The sequence below is a fragment of the Phalacrocorax carbo genome, chromosome 29, assembly GCF_963921805.1.
Source record: "Phalacrocorax carbo chromosome 29, bPhaCar2.1, whole genome shotgun sequence".
NCBI classification, from domain to species: Eukaryota; Metazoa; Chordata; class Aves; order Suliformes; family Phalacrocoracidae; genus Phalacrocorax; species Phalacrocorax carbo.
In genome coordinates, this window is record NC_087541.1 from 1,271,120 (window position 1) to 1,289,724 (window position 18,605).

Here is an 18,605-nt window from a genome sequence, read left to right on the forward strand (position 1 = left end):
GTCCGCCATGACACCCCCGGGCCCCGCCCCTCTCCGCCCATTGGCCAGCCGGGAGCACGTGACACAACCCCTCCCCCCCCCCGCCCCCAACGCCCTTCCTCTCAACCGCCCCGCGCGTTGCCGGGCGACCGCCGCGCCCCGCCCACTCCCTTCCCATTGGCCCGCGGCGCTCGCGCGACGCTTCCGGTTCCCGCCCCGCCCCGCGCTCCACGCCCCCCCCCCGCTCCACTTCCGCGTTGCCACGGCAACGCGCCGCCGGCCGCGCTGCGATTGGGCCGCCGGGAGCGGCGGTGTCAGGGGGGCGGGGCGGGGGCGGGGCGGGGCCGGGGGCGGCGCCGTGACGTCAGGCGCGCGGCCATAAGCGGCGGGCGGGGGGAGGGGCGGCGCAGAGCGGCGGCGACATGGAGGGCAGGTGGGTGGGGGGAGGGGGGGTCCTGGGGGGGTGGGGGAGGGGAGGGGGCAGCGCCCCCCCCGCCCCCCCCCCCCCCCCCCGCGGCGTGACCTCAGGGGCTCCCAGCCAATGGGAGGGCGCTGCCGGGCCTCCCCCCCCCACCTCCCCCCACGGCGGCCAATGGGAGCGGGAGGGCGCGGCCACGCCCACCCGGGGGGGGAGGGGGGGATGCGACCCCCCGGGGAGGTGGGGGAGGGCCCGGGTCTCCTTTTGGGTGGGGGGTCCGGCATCCGGGGTCCTGCCCATCCCCCACCCCCCCCACCCCCCCCCGCACCCCCAGCGCGGGTGGGGGAGGGGGAGAGGTGGGGGGTGGGGCCGCCCCTCCCCCCCTTCCCGTCCCAAGTCCGCCTGGCTCCGGGCCGCGGCCACGCGGGGGTCAAAGGTCGGGGGGGGTGGGGGAGGGGCGGGGGGGTCGGGGTGCTCCCCTCCCCCCCCCGGGTCCCTCTGTGGGCGCCGGGAGCCCCCCGTGGGTCCCTCTGTGGGCGCCGGGAGCCCCCCCGGGTCCCTCTGTGGGTGCTGGGTGCCCCCCTGGGTCCCTCTGTGGGTGCTGGGTGCCCCCGTGGGTCCCTCTGTGGGTGCTGGGTGCCCCCCTGGGTCCCTCTGTGGGTGCCGGGAGCCCCCCTGGGTGTCTCTGAGGGTGCTGGGTGCCCCCGTGGGTCCCTCTGTGGGTGCCGGGAGCCCCCCTGGGTGTCTCTGAGGGTGCTGGGTGCCCCCGTGGGTCCCTCTGTGGGTGCCGGGAGCCCCCGTGGGTCCCTCTGTGGGTGCTGGGTGCCCCCCTGGGTCCCTCTGAGGGTGCTGGGTGCCCCCCGTGGGTCCCTCTGTGGGTGCTGGGTGCCCCCCTGGGTCCCTCTGTGGGTGCTGGGTGCCCCCCTGGGTCCCTCTGTGGGCACCGGGAGCCCCACCGTGGGTCCCTCTGTGGGTGCCGGGAGCCCCCCTGGGTGTCTCTGTGGGTGCTGGGTGCCCCCCTGGGTCCCTCTGTGGGTGCCGGGAGCCCCCCTGGGTGTCTCTGAGGGTGCTGGGTGCCCCCCTGGGTCCCTCTGTGGGTGCCGGGAGCCCCCGTGGGTCCCTCTGTGGGTGCTGGGTGCCCCCCTGGGTCCCTCTGAGGGTGCTGGGTGCCCCCCGTGAGTCCCTCTGTGGGCGCCGGGAGCCCCCCGTGGGTCCCTCTGTGGGTGCCGGGAGCCCCCGTGGGTCCCTCTGTGGGTGCTGGGTGCCCCCCTGGGTCCCTCTGTGGGTGCTGGGTGCCCCCCTGGGTCCCTCTGAGGGTGCTGGGTGCCCCCCGTGGGTCCCTCTGTGGATGCCGGGAGCCCCCCGTGGGTCCCTCTGTGGATGCCGGGAGCCCCCCTGGGTCCCTCTGAGGGTGCTGGGTGCCCCCGTGGGTCGCTCTATGGGGCCGGGACCCCCCGTGGGTCCCTCTGTGGGTGCCGGGACCCCCCGTGGGTCCCTCTGTGGGTGCCGGGAGCCCCCGTGGGTCCCTCTGTGGGTGCTGGGTGCCCCCGTGGGTCCCTCTGTGGATGCCGGGAGCCCCCGTGGGTCCCTCTGTGGGTGCCGGGAGCCCCCCATGGGTTGCTCTATGGGGCCGGGACCCCCCGTGGGTGCCCCCCCGGGTCCCGGCACCCCACGGCTGACGTGTCCGTCCGTCCGTCCGTGGGCGCAGCTACGAGGCGTGCGCGGAGGCGGCGGCCTGGCTGCGGGCGCGGGTGCCCTCCCCCCCCCGCGTCGCCCTGGTCTGTGGGTCGGGGCTGGGGGCGCTGGCCCAGGAGCTGCGGGACCCCCGCACCTTCCCCTACGCCGAGATCCCCCACTTCCCCCGCAGCACCGGTAGCGGGGGGGCGCTTGGGGGGCTGGGGGGGGGGCTGGGGGGCATTTGGGGGGCGCTTGGGGGGCATTTGGGAGGCGCCTGGGGACACTTGGGAGGCACTTGGGGGTCTGGGGGGGCTTTTGGGGACACTTGGGGGGCACTTGGGGTGCTCTTGGGAGGTATTTGGGGGCACTTGGGGGGCACATGGGCATCTGGGGGGCCATTTGGGGGGGCGCTTGGGGCCATTTGGGGGGCTATTGGGGATACTTGGGGGGCACTTGGGGGTCACGGGGGTATGGGGGGGCATTTGGGGGCACTTGGGGGGCTCTTGGGAGGCATTTGGGGCATTTGGGGGGCACTTGGGGACACTTGGGACACTTGGGGGGCACTTGGGGGCCTGGAGGGGCATTTGGGGGCGCTTGGGGGGCATTTGGGGCATTTTGGGGGCACTTGGGGGTCTGGAGGGCTCTTGGGGGGCATTTGGGGACACTTGGGGGGGACTTGGGCTGGGACTGGGCTGGGGGGCACTTTGGGGGCATTTGGGGGGCTCTTGGGAGGCTGAGGTGGGGGGCACTTGGGCTTTTGGGGACACTTGGGGGCACTTGGGGATCTGGGGGGCATTTGGGGGGCGCTTGGGGGGCTGGGACTCTGGTGGGGGTGCACTTTGGGGGCATTTGGGGGGCTCGTGGGGGGCACTTGGGGGTCTGGGGGATACTTGGGGGGCACTTGTGGGGCAGGGGGCACTTGTGGGGTGACCCCCGCTCCCCGTGCAGTGCAGGGCCACGCGGGGCAGCTGGTTGTGGGGCACCTGGGCGACGCCCCCTGCGCCGTCCTGCAGGGCCGCTTCCACCTCTACGAGGGCTACAGCCCCGCCCAGGTACCCCCCGCCCCACACATGTGGGGCACGACCCACAGCGCAGCCCCACCACCCCCCCCCGGCCCGCGGGGGAGGCGCCCGCCCCATAGATCCCAGTCCCCGGCGCCTAGCTGGGCGCCCCACCCCCAATATGTCACCCTCTGCCCCCCAAGTGTTGGTCCCCGCCCCAGATATGTGGGTCCCGCCCCCACCTGCCCCGCCCCCAAACTCCTCCCCGTCTCTCCCCCCAAGCCCCTCCCCCAAGTGGCTCCGCCCCTTCCCCCGCCCTGAACTTGGGGCCACCCCTTTAAAGCCCTGCCCCCACCCCCCCATTGGGCTGTCTTGGTTGCCAGGGAAGCCATCTTGGTTGTCAGGGAAGCCATTTTGGTTGTCAGGGAAGCCATTTTGGTTGCTAAGGCGACCATCTTGGTTGTCAGGGAAGCCATCTTGGTTGTCGGGGCGGCCATGTTAGTTGTTAGGGCGGCCATCTTGGTTGCCAGGGAAGCCATCTTGGTTGTTAGGGCGGCCATGTTAGTTGTTAGGGCGGCCATCTTGGTTGCCAGGGAAGCCATCTTGGTTGCTAGGGCGGCCATGTTAGTTGTTAGGGCGGCCATCTTGGTTGCCAGGGAAGCCATGTTTGTTGTTAGGGCGGCCATGTTTGTTGTTAGGGCGGCCATCTTGGTTGCCAGGGAAGCCATCTTGGTTGCTAGGGCGGCCATGTTAATTGTTAGGGCGGCCATCTTGGTTGCCAGGGAAGCCCCCCACCCACCCCACCCCCACACCCCCACCCCCACCCCACCCCCCCCCCCCCCCCACCCCCCGGCCGCCCCCCAGCCAGGCTCCCCCGCAGGTGGTGGTGCCGGTGCGGACGCTGGCGCTGGCGGGCGCCCACACGCTGGTGCTGACCAACGCCGCCGGCAGCCTCCGGCCCGCGCTGGGGCCCGGCCACCTCCTCGTCATCCGTGACCACATCGACCTGCCCGGCCTGGCCGGCCGCAGCCCCCTCGCCGGGCCCAACGACGACAGGTCGGCGCCGGGACCCCCGACCCCGCCCCGGGACCCCCAACCCCGCCCCGGGACCCCCCAAACCCTGCCCTGGGACCCCCCAAACCCCGCCCCGGGACCCCCCGACCCCCCCCCCGGGACCCCCCAACAACCCCCCGCCGGGACCCCCGACCCCCCCCCGGGACCCCCAAACCTGCCATGGGACCCCCCAAACCCCCCCCCGGGACCCCCAACCCCCCCCGGGACCCACCAAACCCCCATATCTGACCCCAAACCCCCCGTATCTGACCCCAACCCCCCATATCCAACCCCCAACCCCCCATATCCGACCCCAACCCCCCATATCCGACCCCCGACCCCCCTATATCTGACCCCAAACCCCCCGTATCTGACCCCAACCCCCCATATCTGACCCCAACCCCCCCGTATCCAACCCCAACCCCCCCATATCTGACCCCAAACCCCTCACATCTGACTCCAACCTCCCACATCCGACCCCAAACCCCCCATATCCGTCCCCAAACCCTCCATATCTGACCCCAAACCCCCCATATCCGTCCCCAAACCCTCCACATCCGACCCCAAACCCCCCACATCTGACCCCAAACCCCCCATATCCGTCCCCAAACCCCCATATCCGACCCCAAACCCCCATATCCGGCCCCAAACCCCCCATATCCGACCCTAAACCCCCCGTATCCGACCCCAACCCCCCACATCTGACCCCAAACCCCCCATATCCGGCCCCAAACCCCCCATATCCGACCCCAACCCCCCACATCTGACCCCAAACCCCCCATATCCGGCCCCAAACCCTCCGCATCCGACCCTAAACCCCCCATATCCGACCCTAAACCCCCTATATCCGACCCCCAACCCCCATATCTGACCCCCACCCCCCCGTGCCCCCCGTGCCCCCCAGGTTCGGGCCCCGCTTCCCGGCCATGGCGGGCGCCTACGACGCGGGGCTGCGCCGCCTGGCCCTGGCCCTGGCCCCCCCCGAGCTCCACGCCCGCCCCGGCGTCTACTGTGGCGTCGGCGGGCCCAGCTACGAGACGGGGGCCGAGTGCCGCCTCCTGCGGCGCCTGGGGGCTGACGCCGTCGGTGAGTACCCCCCCCCCCCCCCTTTGGGACCCCCCGGGGACCCCCGAGCCCCCCCCGGGGCTTGGGCTGCCCCAAAACGGCTCCAAAAGGGGGTAAACATGCTAAGAACATGCTTAGGACACGCTAAGGACACGCTTAGGGCATGCTTTAGGACATGCTAAGGGCAAGCTGGGGGTGTTAAGGGGGGTGGATCTGAGTTGTACGCGCAGAACACGGTAAGAACATGGGAAGAGAGGGGAAACGGGTCCAGGACATGCTAAGAACATGCTAAGGACATGGGAAGAGAGGTGAGACATGCTTAGGACATGCTAAGGGCAGACTGGGGGTGTTAAGGGGGTGAATCAGGCTTTTATATATAGAACACGCTAAGAACATGGGAAGAGGGGGAAACAGGACACGCTAAGAACACGCTAAGGACATGCTAAGGGCGAATTGGCTGTGTTTAAGGCGGGTGAATCAGGGTTACATAGAGAGAACACGCTAAGAACATGGGAAGAGAGGGGAGACACACCACGGACGTGCTTGGGACAGGCTAAGGGCGTGTTAGGGACACGCTAGGGACACGCTAAGGACACGCTAAGGACACACTAAGGACACGCTAAGGGCAAAGTAGGGGTGTTAAGGGCAGGGTGAGCCAGGCTTTTATATATGGATCATGCTAAGAACGTGGGAAGAGAGGGGAAACACGCTTCGGGCACGCTAGGGGCACGCTAGGGACTCCCAGAGTGTCCGTGGGGCTCCCTCAGGCCCCCCGGAGCCGCCCGCAGACCCCGGGCGGGGGGGGGGGGAGGGGGGGAGGGGGTCCCCGCGTGCCCTGAGCGCGCGGCGGCCCCGCAGGCATGAGCACGGTGGCGGAGGCGGCGGCGGCGCGTCACTGCGGGCTGCGCGTGCTGGGGCTGTCGCTCATCACCAACGCGGCGCCGGGGGACGACGAGGACGAGGACGAGGAGGGGGAGGGGCAGGGGGAGGGGGGGGAGGGGCGGGCGCCCCCCCCCGGGCACGAGGAGGTGCTGGCGGCCGCCCAGGCCGGGGCGCGGCACCTGCGGACCCTCCTGGCGGCCCTGGCCCCGCGCCTGGCCCGCCCCGAGCCCCCGCACGCCTAGGGCACGCCTGGGGCACGCCTGGGGCACGCCTGGGGCACGCCGAGGGGGCGGGGGGCGGGGCGGGGCCTCGCGGGGCGGGGTCTCACGGGGGCGGGGCGTCTCGGTCCCGCTTACGTCCCCTCTCCGTCCCGTGCCGGTCCTGCATCGATCGCGTGTCCATCCCGTGTCCATCCCGTGTCGATCCCGTGTCGATCCCGTGTGTCCATCCCACGCTGGTCCCATGTTGATCCCGTGTCAATCACATGTCAATCGCATGTCAATCGCATGTTGATCCCGTGTCCGTCCTGTGTCGATCGCGTGTCTGTCCCACACCGGTCCTGTGTCGATCCCGTGTCAGTCCCATGTCAATCACATGTCGATCCCGTGTCCATCCCATGTTGATCCCGTGTCAATCGCGTGTCGATCCCATGTCCATCCCGTGTCCGTCCCGTGTCGGCCCCAGCCAATCCCGGCCGGCCCCGCCCCCCTCCCCGCGTCGAGCCGCGCCCGTCACGTGACGTCAGCCTGTGCCTTCCCCTCCCCCACCCCCCCCCAATGAACCGCGGGCATTAACCCCCCCCCTCCCCCACCCTTAATCCAACCCCGCCCCCACCCGGTAATTAAAGAGCATGCATAATTAATGAGCCACGCCCACTTAACCTCCGCCCCGCCCCCCCCCCCCACGCCGGCCAATCGGCGGCCGCTTGCGCACGAGTCGGGTCGTTGTGGCCCCACCCCCATCCCCGCCCCTCCCCCCTGCCCCTCCCCCCCCGGCGCCCCCTCGTTATGCAAATGAGCCCGGGGGGTTCCTGGCCCCGCCCCCCGTGGCAGCGTGCGGGTGGGGTGGGGGAGGGGCGGGAACGCCCGGTGTCCGGGAATGGCCCTTCCCCTCCCCCCTCCCCCCCCTTCCTCCTTCCTGGCTATTTATAGCCCCGCCCCTCCCCCCACGCCCCGCCCCTCCCCCTCCCCGCCCCTCCCCCACGGGGCCCGTTTGGGGGGGGGGGGGGGCCGGGGCAAGCGGCCGGACTCCGGGGCCCCCCCATGGGGGTGGGGGGAGGGGCGGGGTTGCCCCTCCTCCCCTCCCCCACCGGCGTGGGGGGAGGGGCGGGGCGTGGGGTGGGGGAGGGGTTGTTTTCGGCAAAGGCGAGCGAAGGTGGCAGGTAGGGGCCGCCCGGCCGCGGGGGGCCCCCGCCCCTCCCCCCACCCCGGCGCGCGCGGGACCCCCCCCCCCCCGCGGGGGAGGGGGAGGGGGAGGTGGGGGAGGGGTCGTGACCTCTGACCCCCCCCCGCCCCTCCCCCCCCCCCCCGCGGCAGGGTTATGGAGTTCCAAGAGGCCGCCCCTCCCCCCGAGGTCAAGGTGAGACCCCTCCCCTCCCCCACCCCGCCGGGCCGCCTGGCCCCTCCCCCACCCCCCCCACCCCCCCCAGGGCCTGCGGGGGGGGGAGGGGGGGAGGGAGCGGGTTTGGGGCCAAACGGGGAATTTAGGAGGGAAACGAGGGATTTTGGGGCCAAACGAGGAAATCTGGGAGGAAATTGAGGAATTTGAGTGGAAAACGGGGATTTTACGAGGAAAAAGTGGAATTTAAATGTAAAATGAGGAATTTGGGAGGAAAACAGGGAAGTTTGGGGCCCAAAAGGGTGAATCTGGGGCTAAAACAGGGAAGTTCGGGAGGAAAATGGGGAAATTTAGGGGAAAGGGGGGGATTTGGGGGCCAAACGGGCAAATCTGGGAAGAAAATGAGGAATTTGGGAGGAAAAAGGGCATTTGGTGGGGAAACGAGGGATTTTGGGGCCAAATGAGGAAATCTGGGAGGAAAAGGAGGAATTTGGGAGGATATTGGGGAATTTGGGGGGGCCAAAAGGGCAAATTTAGGAGGGAAATGAGGAAATTAAATGTAAAATGAGGAAATTGGGAGAAAATTGAGGAATTTGGGTAGTAAATGGGGATTTTGGGAGGAAAAAGGGCAAATTTACGAGGAAAAAGTGGAATTTAATTGAAAATGAGGAATTTGGGAGGAAAACAGGGAAGTTTGGGGCCCAAAAGGGAAATTTGGGGGTAAAATAAGGAATTTGGGAGGAAAGGGGGGGATTTTGGTGGCCAAACAGGCAAATCTGGGAAGAAAATGAGGAATTTGGTAGGAAAAGAGGATTTGGTGGGGAAATGAGGGATTTTGGGGCCAAACGAGGAAATTTGGGAGGTAAACAGGGAATTTTGGAGGAAATTGTGGAATTTTGGGGGCCAAAAGTGTAAATTTGGGAGGAAAATGAGGAACTTAAACATAAAATGAGGAAATTGGGAGGAAAATGAGAAATTTGGGTGGAAAACGTGGGATTTGGGGGGTAAAACAGGAGTTTGGGAGGAAAATAGGGAAATTTAGAGGAAAGGAGGGGATTTTGGGGGCCAAACGGGCAAATCCTGGAAGAAAATGAGGAATTTTGTAGGAAAACAGGATTTGGTGGGGAAATGAGGGATTTTGGGGCCAAATGAGGAAATTTGGGAGGTAAACAGGGAATTTTGGAGGAAATTGTGGAATTTTGGGGGCCAAAAGGGCAAATTTGGGAGGAAAATGAGGAAATTGGGAGGAAATTGAGGAATTTGGGTGGAAAACGTGGGATTTTGGGAGGAAAAAGGGCAAATTTACGAGGAAAAAGTGGAATTTAAATGAAAATGAGGAATTTGGGAGGAAAACAGGGAATTTGGGGGGCCAGAAGGGTGAATTTGGGGGTAAAATAAGGAATTTGGGAGGAAAATGGGGAAGTTTGGGTGGAAAATAGGGGATTTTGGTGGCCAAACGAGGAAATTTGGGAAGAAAATGAGGAATTTGGTAGGAAAACAGGATTTGGTGGGGAAATGAGGGATTTTGGAGCCAAATGGGGAATTTTGGGGGGGTAAACAGGAAATTTTGGAGGAAATTGTGGAATTTTGGGGGCCCAAAGGGCAAATTTGGGAGGGAAACGAGGAACTCTAAACGTAAAATGAGGAAATTGGGAGGAAATTGAGCAATTAGGGGGGAAAATGGGGGATTTTGGGAGTAAAACAGCAGTTTGGGAGGAAAATGGGGAAATTTAGAGGAAAGTGGGGGATTTGGGGGGCAAAATGGGCAAATCTGGGAAGAAAATAAGGCATTTGGGAGGGAAACAGGGAATTTTGGGGGCAAAAGGGCAAATTTGGGAGGAAAATGGGGAAGTTTGGGAGGAAAATGAAGACTTTGGGACGAAAATGGAGGAATTTGGGGCCCAAAACAAGCAAATCTGCAAAGAAAATGAGGAATTTCGGACGGAAATGGGGAAGTTTGGGAGGAAAATGGGGGATTTTCGGGGCCAAAAGGGCAAATTTGGGAGTGAAGTGCAGAATTTAGAAATAAAATGAGGGTTTGGGGAGGGAAAAAGGGGAACCTAGTGGAAAACGGGGACGTTTGGGGCCAAACAGCCAAATTTGAGAAGAAAATGAGGAATTCGGGATGAAAATGGGGGATTTCAGGGGCTGAGTTGAAGAATTTGGGAGGAAAAAGGGGAATTTGGGAGCAAAATGAAGAATTGGGGGGGGAAATGGAGGAATCTGGGGCCGAAATAGGCAAATCTGCAAAGAAAATGAGGAGTTTTGGAGTAAAATGAGGAATCTGGGAGGAAAATGGGAAAGTTTGGAGGAAAACAGGGGGTTTGGGGGGTCAAATTGGCAAATTTGGGGCAAAACGGGGCATTTGGGGGGAAACTGAGGGATTCTGGGGGGGCAAATGGGCAAATTTGGAAGGAAACGGGGTGTTTTGTGGGTGAAATGAGCCAATTTGGGGCACAACGTCCCGTTTTGGGGATAAACGGGCAGTTTGGGGGTAAAAAGGGCAGATTTGGCTCCGAACAGGCGAATCGGGGGTTAAAACGGGCAATTTAAGGCAAAATGGGCAATTTTCAGTCAAAAACGGGCAGTTTTGGGGCAGAGGTGCCGATTTTGGGGCTAAACGGGCGATTTTGGAGCAGAGCAAGTAATTTGGGGGCAAAATGGGGAATTTCAAGGCCAAAGGACGAATTTCAGGGGGAAACGGTTAATTTCAGCGTAAAACGACCGATTTTGGGTCAGAACTGACCTGTTTGGGGTTAAAAAGGGAATTTTAGGGCCAAAAGGGTCAAATGGAGGCAGGAGAAATGGGTAATTTTGGGTCAAAAAGCTCAATTTTGGGGTCAAAGGGGAATTTTTAAATGCAAACGAGGAGTTTGGGGCAAAAGAGCCCCGTTTCGACGCAAAATGGGCAGTTTTTGAGGGGGAAACGGGGAATTTTGGTTAAAAATCAGCGATTTTGGGGCAAAAGGGATTATTTTTTCCAGGCAAATCAGGCAATTCTGGGGCAGAATGAGCAATTTGGGGGCCAAAGGGCCAGTTCGGGGTTAAAATGGGCAATTTGGCCTCAGAATGGGCAATTCTGGGGGCAAAATGGGCAACTTTGGGGCCAAAAGACCGATTTTGGTGGCAAAATGGGCAATTTTGGGGCCGAAAAGCTGATTTGGGGGGGGGCAAAATGGGGATAAAGAAGCAGTTTTCAACTAAAGCGGTCCTTTTGGCAGGTAAACGGGTCATTTTGGGTCAAAACGAGCAATTTCGGAGGCTAAAATGAGGAATTTACAGCAGAAGGGAAAATTTTGGGGGCAAAACGGGCAAATTTGGGCCAAATGCCAAATTTAGGGGTGAATGGGCAATTTGAGGGGGGCAAAATGGGCCAAATTTGGGGGAGGGGAGAGACCAATTTGGGGGGTAAACGGGGCAATTTGGGCCGGAACGGGTAATTCGGGGCTGGATGGGCGATTTTTGGCCAAATTTTAGGGCAAAACTGGGCAATTTTGGGGCCGGAATGGGTCATTTGGGGCAAAAATCAACCCATTTTGGGGGCACAAGGGGCAATTCAGGGGTGGGGTAAACGGGGCAGTTTGGGGTCGGGCGGGGCCGGTTGGGGCGGGGCCGGGTGGGGCATTTGGGGCCAAAATGGGCGATTTGGGGGCGAGAAAAAATCAGCCCCTTTTTGCGGCGGGGGGCGAACGACACGACTTTGGGGGCGCAGTGGGGGGGGGGTGGGCGCCCTCCCCTGACCCCCAACCCCCCTCCCCTCCAGCAGGGGGCTGTGTTGGAGACCCCCTTCGGGGCCGTCAACGTCACCCTGGTGGGGTCGCCCCGCCCCGGCCGCCCCGCCCTCCTCACTTTCCCTGACGTCGGCCACACCCGTGAGTCCCCCTCCCCCCCCCCCCCCCAGCCCCCTTCACCCCCGGATGTGAGGGGTGCCCCGCCCCGCCGCCGGGGGTCCCACGGCCTCGCCCCTCCCCCCCCCCACAGACGCCTCGTGCTTCGCCCCCCTCTTCGCCCACCCCGAGATGCAGGAGATCGTCAAGAACTTCCTGGTGGTTCACGTGGACCCGCCCGGAATGGAGGAGGGTGCCCCGCCCTACCCCGCCGGGTTGGTCGCCCCTCCCCCCACGACCCCTCCCACCCCCCCCGACCTCCGCCTGCCCCATTGAACCCCCCCCCCTCCCAGCACCCCCTGCTGCCCCATCGACCCCCCCATTGACCCCATTTACCCCTGTTGACCCCCCTTGACCACTGTTGACCCCCCATTGACCCCCGTTGACCACATTGACCCCCGTTGACCCCATTTACCCCCCGTTGACCCCCCTTGACCACTGTTGACCCCCCATTGACCCCATTGACCCCCGTTGACCCCCGTTGACCCCCCATCGATGCCCCGTTGACCCCTGTTGACCGCATTGACCCCCTGTTGTCCCCATTGACACCCCATTGACCCCCTGTTCACCCCCATTGACCCCCGTTGACCCCCATTGACCCCCGTTGACCCCTGTTCACCCCCCGTTGACCCCCTGTTCACCACTGTTGACCCCCCATTGACCCCCTGTTGACCCCCCGTTGACCCCATTGACCCCCCCCGTTGACCTGTGAGCCCCATTGTGACCCCATCGACCCCCTGCCCGACCCCTTGTGCCCCATCTGGATCCCCCATTGACACCCCCCCCATGCCATGGCTTGACCCCGTTGACCCCCCCCTGACCCCTTTGACCCTCCCCAGTGACCCCTTTGACCCCCTGTTGACCCCCCAGTGACCCAGTTGAACCCCACATTGACCCCTTTGACACCCCACTGACCCCACAATGACCCCGTTGGCCTCCCATTGACCCCACAATGACCCCATTGGCCCCCCATTGACCCCCAGTGGCCCCATTGACCCCCCAGTGACCCCCAATGACCCCGTTGACCCCCAATGACTCCCCAGTGACCCCCAGTGACCCCAGTGACCCCCAGTGACCCCATTGACCCCCCAGTGACCCCCAATGACCCCATTGAACCCCAATGACACCAGTGACCCCCAGTGACTCTCCAATGACCCCATTGACCCCCATTGACCCCACCGTGACCCCGTTGACCCCCAATGACCCTGTTGCCCCCCAATGACCCCCATTGACCCCACCGTGACCCCATTGACCCCCCCTGACCTTTGACCCCCGCCCCCCCCAGCTACCAGTACCCCTCACTGGAGCAACTGGCTGAGATGATCCCCTGCATCCTCCAGTACCTCAAGTGAGTCGGGGGGCGCCCCACGGCGGGCGGGGGGAAGAGGGGGGGAGGAGGGGCCCCCCTCCCCCCACCTCGCCCCATAGCGGGGGGGGGGGGGAGGCCCAGATTGACCCAGCCCTGTCCCCTCCCCCACCAGCATCGCCAGCATCATCGGCATGGGGGTGGGGGCCGGCGCCTTCGTCCTGGCCAAATTTGGGGTGAGTGGGGCGGGGGGGGGCTTGGGGGTGCACTTGGGGGTCCTTGGGGGTTCTTGGGGGGCTGGGGGGGGTCCTTGGGGGGGTCCTTGGGGGGCTGGGGGGTCCTTGGGGGTCACTGGGGGGGCTTTGGGGGGGACTTGGGTCTCTTGGGGGGGGCGCTTGGGGGGGCTTGGGGGGGGTCCTTGGGGGGCTTTGGGGATCTATGGGGGGCTGGGGGGTCCTTGGGGGCTGGGGGGGGGCTTTGGGCAGTTGGAGGGTCCTTGGGGGTCGCTGGGGGTGCTTTGGGGGGGACTTGGGGATGTCCTTGGGGGGGCTTTGGGGGCTGTGGGAGGGTACTTCGGGGTGGGGGGGCTCGGAGGGGTCCTTGGGGGGGATCTTTGGGGGGGGCCTTGAGGGGGGTTGGGGGGCTGGGAGAGGGTTTGGGGTGTCTTGGTTGGAAGCCTGGGGGTCTCTGGGGGTGGCTGTGGGTTGGGGTGGCTGTGGGTCGGGGTCGCTGTGGGTTGGGGTGGCTGTGGGTCGCCGTGGGTCACCCCCCAGCACCCGCAGCTGCTGCACCCCGAGGCCGTCGAGGGGCTGGTGCTCGTCAACATCGACCCCCACGCCAAGGGCTGGATGGATTGGGCGGCCCACAAGGTGGGCGGGGCTGGGGGCGGGGCTGAGGCGTGCCACCATGGCCCTGTGGGGCCCTGTGGGGCACTGTGGGGCGCTGTGGGGCGCTATGGGTCAATGTGGGTCTGCAGCTGTCAGGGCTGACGTCGTCAACCACCGAGATGATTCTGGCCCATCTCTTCACCCAGGTGGGGCCAGGGGTCCCGGGGGGCACTGGGGGGGCAGTTATGGGTCCCGGGGGGGCACTTGTGGGGATGTGGGGGAATTTATGTGTCCCGGGGGGGCACTTGGGGGGCTGGAGGGGCGGTTATGGGTCCCGGGGGGGCACTTGGGGGGCTGGGGGGGGCAGTTATGGGTCCCGGGGGGGCACTTGGGGGGCTGGGGGGGGCAGTTATGGATCCCGAGGGGGCACTTGGGGGCGCTGGGGGATGTGGTTATGGGTCCCGGGGGGGCACTTGGGGGGCTGGGAGGGCAGTTATGGGTCGCGGGGGGGCACTTGGTGGGCTGGGGGGGTGGTTATGGGTCCCGGGGGGGCACTTGGGGGGCTGGGGGGAGCGGTTATGGGTCCCGGGGGACTCTTGGGAGGCTGGGGGGGGGCGGTTATGGGTCCCGGGGGCACTTGGGGGTCGCAGCGGTTTCTGCCCCCCAGGAGGAGCTGGCGGCCGCCCCTCCCCCAGTGGTGCAGGGCCGGGAACGTCTGGGGGCGACGCCCAACGCCCCCCTGCTGTGGGGCATGTACAACAGGTGAGCACGGGGGGGGTGCTGGGGGGCACTGGGGCACTGGGGGGGCACTGGGAGGGCATTGGGAGGGCACTGGGGGCACTGGGAGGGCACTGGGGGGCAGTGGGGGGGCAGTGGGGGGGACCTGGGGGGTAGTGGAGGGGCACTGGGGGGGCACTGGGGGCACTGGGGGGCAGTGGGGGGGCGCTCGGGGGGCACTGGGGGGCACTGGGGGGGCGCTGGGGGGCACTGGGGGGGCGCTGGAGGGCACTGGGGGGGCGCTGGGGGGCACTGGGGGGGCACCGGGGGGGCACTGGGGGGGCACCGGGGGGGCACTGGGGGGGCGCGGGGGGGCACTGGGGGGGCGCGGGGAGGCACTGGGGGGCGCTGGGGGGGCGCTGGGGGGGCACTGGGGGGCACTGGGGGGCACTGGGGGGGCACTGGGGGGCACTGGGGGGGCGCTGGCACATTCTGGGACCCCCCCAGCCGCGGGGACCTGGGCCTGGAGCGCAGCGGGGCCGGGAGCCTCCGGTGAGTGACCCGCGACCTCTGACCCCGCGACCCCCTCGCGACCCCCCCGGCACTTGCCGGTCCCGCCCCCGCTGCCCCTTGACCCCCGGTGACCTTTGACCCCTCCCCTCCCCCCCAGCTGCCCCGTCCTGCTGGTGGTGGGTGACAACGCCCCGCACGAGGACGCCGTGGTGAGTGGGGGAGGGGCGTGCGACGGCACCCACCCAGTGATGTCACAACCCCCTCCCCGTAATGCCACACCCGCTGGTGATGTCACACACCCCCCAGTGATGTCATCAATTCCCTGGTGAAGTCACATCCCCCCCATGACACCCTGCCCCTGGATTAAGTCACACCCCTCCGTGGGTGATGCCCCGCCCCCTGGATGATGCCCCGCCCCCCGGATGATGCCACACCCCCTGGATGATGTCACACCCCCCTTGGGTGATACCCCGCCCCTCGGATGATGTCACACCCCTGGTGCTGCCCTGCCCCCAATGATGTCACACCCCCCCCCATTGGCTGATGCCCCTCCTCCGGATGATGTCACACCCCCACCCTGCTGCTGCCCCGCCCCGATGATGTCACACCCCCTGGGTGCTGCCCCGCCCCCCCGATGACGTCACCGGGTGCCGCCCCGCCCCCGCAGGTGGAGTGCAACGCGAAGCTGGACCCGACCCAGACGTCCTTCCTGAAGGTGACCTTTGACCCCTGACCCCGCTGAGCCCCGCCCCCGCCCCGGCCACGCCCACCCTCACCTCACCTCCCCCCCTCCCCCACTTTTCTGGGGGGCTCTTGCAGATGGCGGACGGCGGGGGGCAGCCCCAGCTCACCCAGGTGAGGGGTCACGCGGGGTCACGGGGGTCACGGGGGGTCATGGGGTCATGGGGGGGTCACGAGGGGTTGTGGGGGCGGGGGTGGTCAGAGGTTCCTGGGGTCATGAGGGGTCATGTGGGGTCACGGGGGGTCACGGGGGGGTCAGAGGTCCCGGGGGGGGGGGGGGGCGGCATCAGAAGGGACGGGTGGGGGGGGCTCAGGGCGGGGGCGTGGCCTCGGGGAGAGGGGGGCGTGGCCCGCGCGGTGGGCGTGGCCGTGACCCCGGCCCCTCCCCCCGCAGCCGGCCAAGCTGACGGAGGCCTTCAAGTACTTCGTGCAGGGGATGGGCTACGGTGAGTGCGGGGGGGGGGGGGGGGGCGACTATTCATGGGGGGTAATTAACCCTCCCCCCCCCCGGGCATCCCCTCCCCCCCCGCCCCTCCCCCCCCAGTCCCCCACGTCCTGGACCGGAAGCGGAGCGTGGGGCCAGGTAGGGAGTGATGTCATCGGTGAGGTCACGCGTGAGCTCACCCCCCCCCCCCCCACCCCGCTCACGTGTGATGTCACCGACCCCTCCCCCACACGCCCCCTCCTTGTGAAGTCACGTGTGATGTCACCGACTCCTGCTCCCTAATGGCGGGGCGTGGCCACAGGGAGGGGGCGTGGCCTGACGGAAGGGGCGTGGCCCGGGCTCTCCCACTAACCCCACTGAGAGGGGGCGTGGCCTGGGCAAAGAGGGCGGGGCCTGGGGAGGGCGGGCACAGTCTGACATCATGGGGCGTGGCCCAGGTCCCGTGTCCCCCACCCACTTCGCACTAACCCCCACCAGAGGGGCGCGGCCGGGACAAAGGCGTGGCTTTAGGGTTGTGGGCGTGGCTGGGGGTGGTGGGCGTGGCCTGAGTTCCCAGCCCCCCTCCCCCTTCACTGGCAGGGTGGGGGGTGTTGGTGGAGGGGGCGGGGGGAGGGCGTGGCCGGGGAGGGTGTGGTCGGGGAGGGCGTGGCCGGGGAGGGCGTGGCCCTGACGAGGCCCCTCCCCCCCCGGCAGTGGCGGCGGCGGCCATGACGCGCCTCTCCCGCTCCCGCACTTCCTCCCTGGGCGGCGAGGCCGAGCGGGGGGCGGAGCCGCACCCTGTCGCGGGGCGAGGCCGGGGGCGCCCCCCCCGCCCCCTGAGACCCCCCGGGGACCCCCCCAAACCCCCCCCGGGACCCCCAACCCCCCTGGGACCCCCCAACCCCTCCCCCGCCCCCTGAGACCCCCCGGGGGACCCCCCAAACTCCCCCCCGGGACCCCCAACCCCCCCGGGACCCCCCAACCCCTCCCCCGCCCCCTGAGACCCCCCGGGGACCCCCCAAACTCCCCCCGGGACCCCCAACCCCCCCGGGACCCCCCAACCCCTCCCCCGCCCCCTGAGACCCCCCGGGGACCCCCCAAACCCCTCCTGGGACCCCCAACCCCCCCGGGACCCCCCAACCCCTCCCCGACCCCCCCCAATTCCTCCCAGACCCCCCCCCCTCGGGACCCCCCCCAATACCCCCTCTATGACCCTCCCCCCACCCCTAAGGACCCCCCCAACCCCACCCCCCGCCCCCTGAGACCCCCTCGGGGTCCCCCCCAACCCCCCTGAACCCCCCCAGACCCCCCAACCCCCCCCGGACCCCCAAATACCTCCCCGACCCCCCAATTCCTCCCAGCCCCCCCCCAACGACTCCCCTCGACCCACCCCCCACCCCCCCCAAGGACCCCCCAGGACCCTCATGAAACCCCTCACTCCCCCCCCGGGGACCCCCCACTCAAACCTTTGACCTTTGCCCCCCCCGTGACCTCTGACCCTGCCTTAACACCGGAAGTGACCTTTAGCCCCGCCCCCGCCCCCCCCAGGCAATAAAGACCCTGCGGAGCCGCTGCCCCGAGTGTCTGCGCCTGCCCCGGGGGGCCACTTGGGGGGCTGGGGGGGGTCGGTTATGGGTCCTGAGGGGGCACTTCGGGGGCTGGGGGGGGTCGGTTATGGGTCCCAGGGGGGCACTTGGGGGGCGGGGGGGAGCGGTTATGGGTCCCGGGGGTGCACTTGGGGGGCTGGGGAGGGCGGTTATGGGTCCCGGGGGGGCACTTGGGGGGCTGGGGAGGGCGGTTATGGGTCCCGGGGGGGCACTTGGGGGGCTGGGGAGGGCGGTTATGGGTCCCGGGGGGGCACTTGGAGGGCTGGGGGGGGCGGTTATGGGTCCCGGGGGGGCACTTGGGGGGCTGGGGAGGGCAGTTATGGGTCCCGGGGGGGCACTTGGGGGGCGGGGGGGGAGGTTATGGGTCCCGGGGGAGCACTTGGAGGGCTGGGGGGGGCGGTTATGGGCACTGAGGGGGCTAAGGGGGGCGGTTATGGGTCCCAGGGGGGCACTTGTGGGGCTGAGGGGGGCGTTTATGGGTCCCAGGGGGGCACTTGGGGGGCTAAGGGGGGGGCAGTTATGGGCCCCGAGGGGGCACTTGTGGGGCTGCGGGAGGCAGTTATGGGTCCGGGGGGGGCACTTGGGGGGCGGGGGGGGAGGTGTGGGGCTGGAGGCTCCATAGGGGTGGGGGAGGCCATGTTGGGTGCTATGGAAGAGGCCTTCCCACATTCCCGTCACGCCGCTGGCCAATCACGGCGCGGGAGGACCCGAGGTGCCCTATCACAGCGAAGGAGGACCCAAGTTGGCCAATCATGGCAATAGAGGACTTGAGTTGGCCAATCACGGCAAGGGACGAACCGAGATGGCCAATCACAGCGAGGGAGGGCCCGAGGTGGCCAATCACAGCAATGGAGGACCCGAGTTGGCCAATCATGGCGCGGGAGCACCGAGACAGCCAATCATGGCAAGGGACAACCCGAGATGACCAATCACAGCGAGGGAGGACCTGAG

The 18,605-nt window shown here is 67.1% G+C and overlaps 2 protein-coding genes across 3 annotated transcripts; both read left to right on the forward strand.

Annotated features, from left to right (window-relative positions):
- The first annotated feature begins 307 nt into the window (after positions 1–307).
- On the forward strand, positions 308–6,588 carry LOC135318364 (purine nucleoside phosphorylase-like). Its single transcript, XM_064475579.1, has 6 exons — positions 308–412; positions 2,106–2,269; positions 3,023–3,126; positions 3,956–4,131; positions 5,033–5,214; positions 6,052–6,588. The coding sequence occupies exons 1-6, from the start codon at positions 402–404 to the stop codon at positions 6,315–6,317; spliced, it is 903 nt and encodes a 300-aa protein (XP_064331649.1). The 5' UTR covers positions 308–401; the 3' UTR covers positions 6,318–6,588.
- Positions 6,589–7,240: 652 nt separating this feature from the next.
- On the forward strand, positions 7,241–17,235 carry LOC135318362 (protein NDRG2-like). Of its 2 annotated transcripts, none has more exons than XM_064475576.1 (16): positions 7,241–7,456; positions 7,611–7,653; positions 11,399–11,504; positions 11,614–11,734; positions 12,805–12,867; positions 13,001–13,061; positions 13,608–13,694; positions 13,802–13,858; positions 14,320–14,414; positions 14,877–14,921; positions 15,040–15,091; positions 15,550–15,597; positions 15,702–15,737; positions 16,018–16,069; positions 16,168–16,206; positions 16,762–17,235. In XM_064475576.1, the coding sequence occupies exons 1-16, from the start codon at positions 7,338–7,340 to the stop codon at positions 16,965–16,967; spliced, it is 1,230 nt and encodes a 409-aa protein (XP_064331646.1). In that variant the 5' UTR covers positions 7,241–7,337; the 3' UTR covers positions 16,968–17,235. The 2 variants fall into 2 exon arrangements, with proteins under 2 accessions (XP_064331646.1, XP_064331645.1); XM_064475575.1 differs by having other exon boundaries at positions 11,396–11,504; positions 16,762–17,234.
- Positions 17,236–18,605: the final 1,370 nt, after the last annotated feature.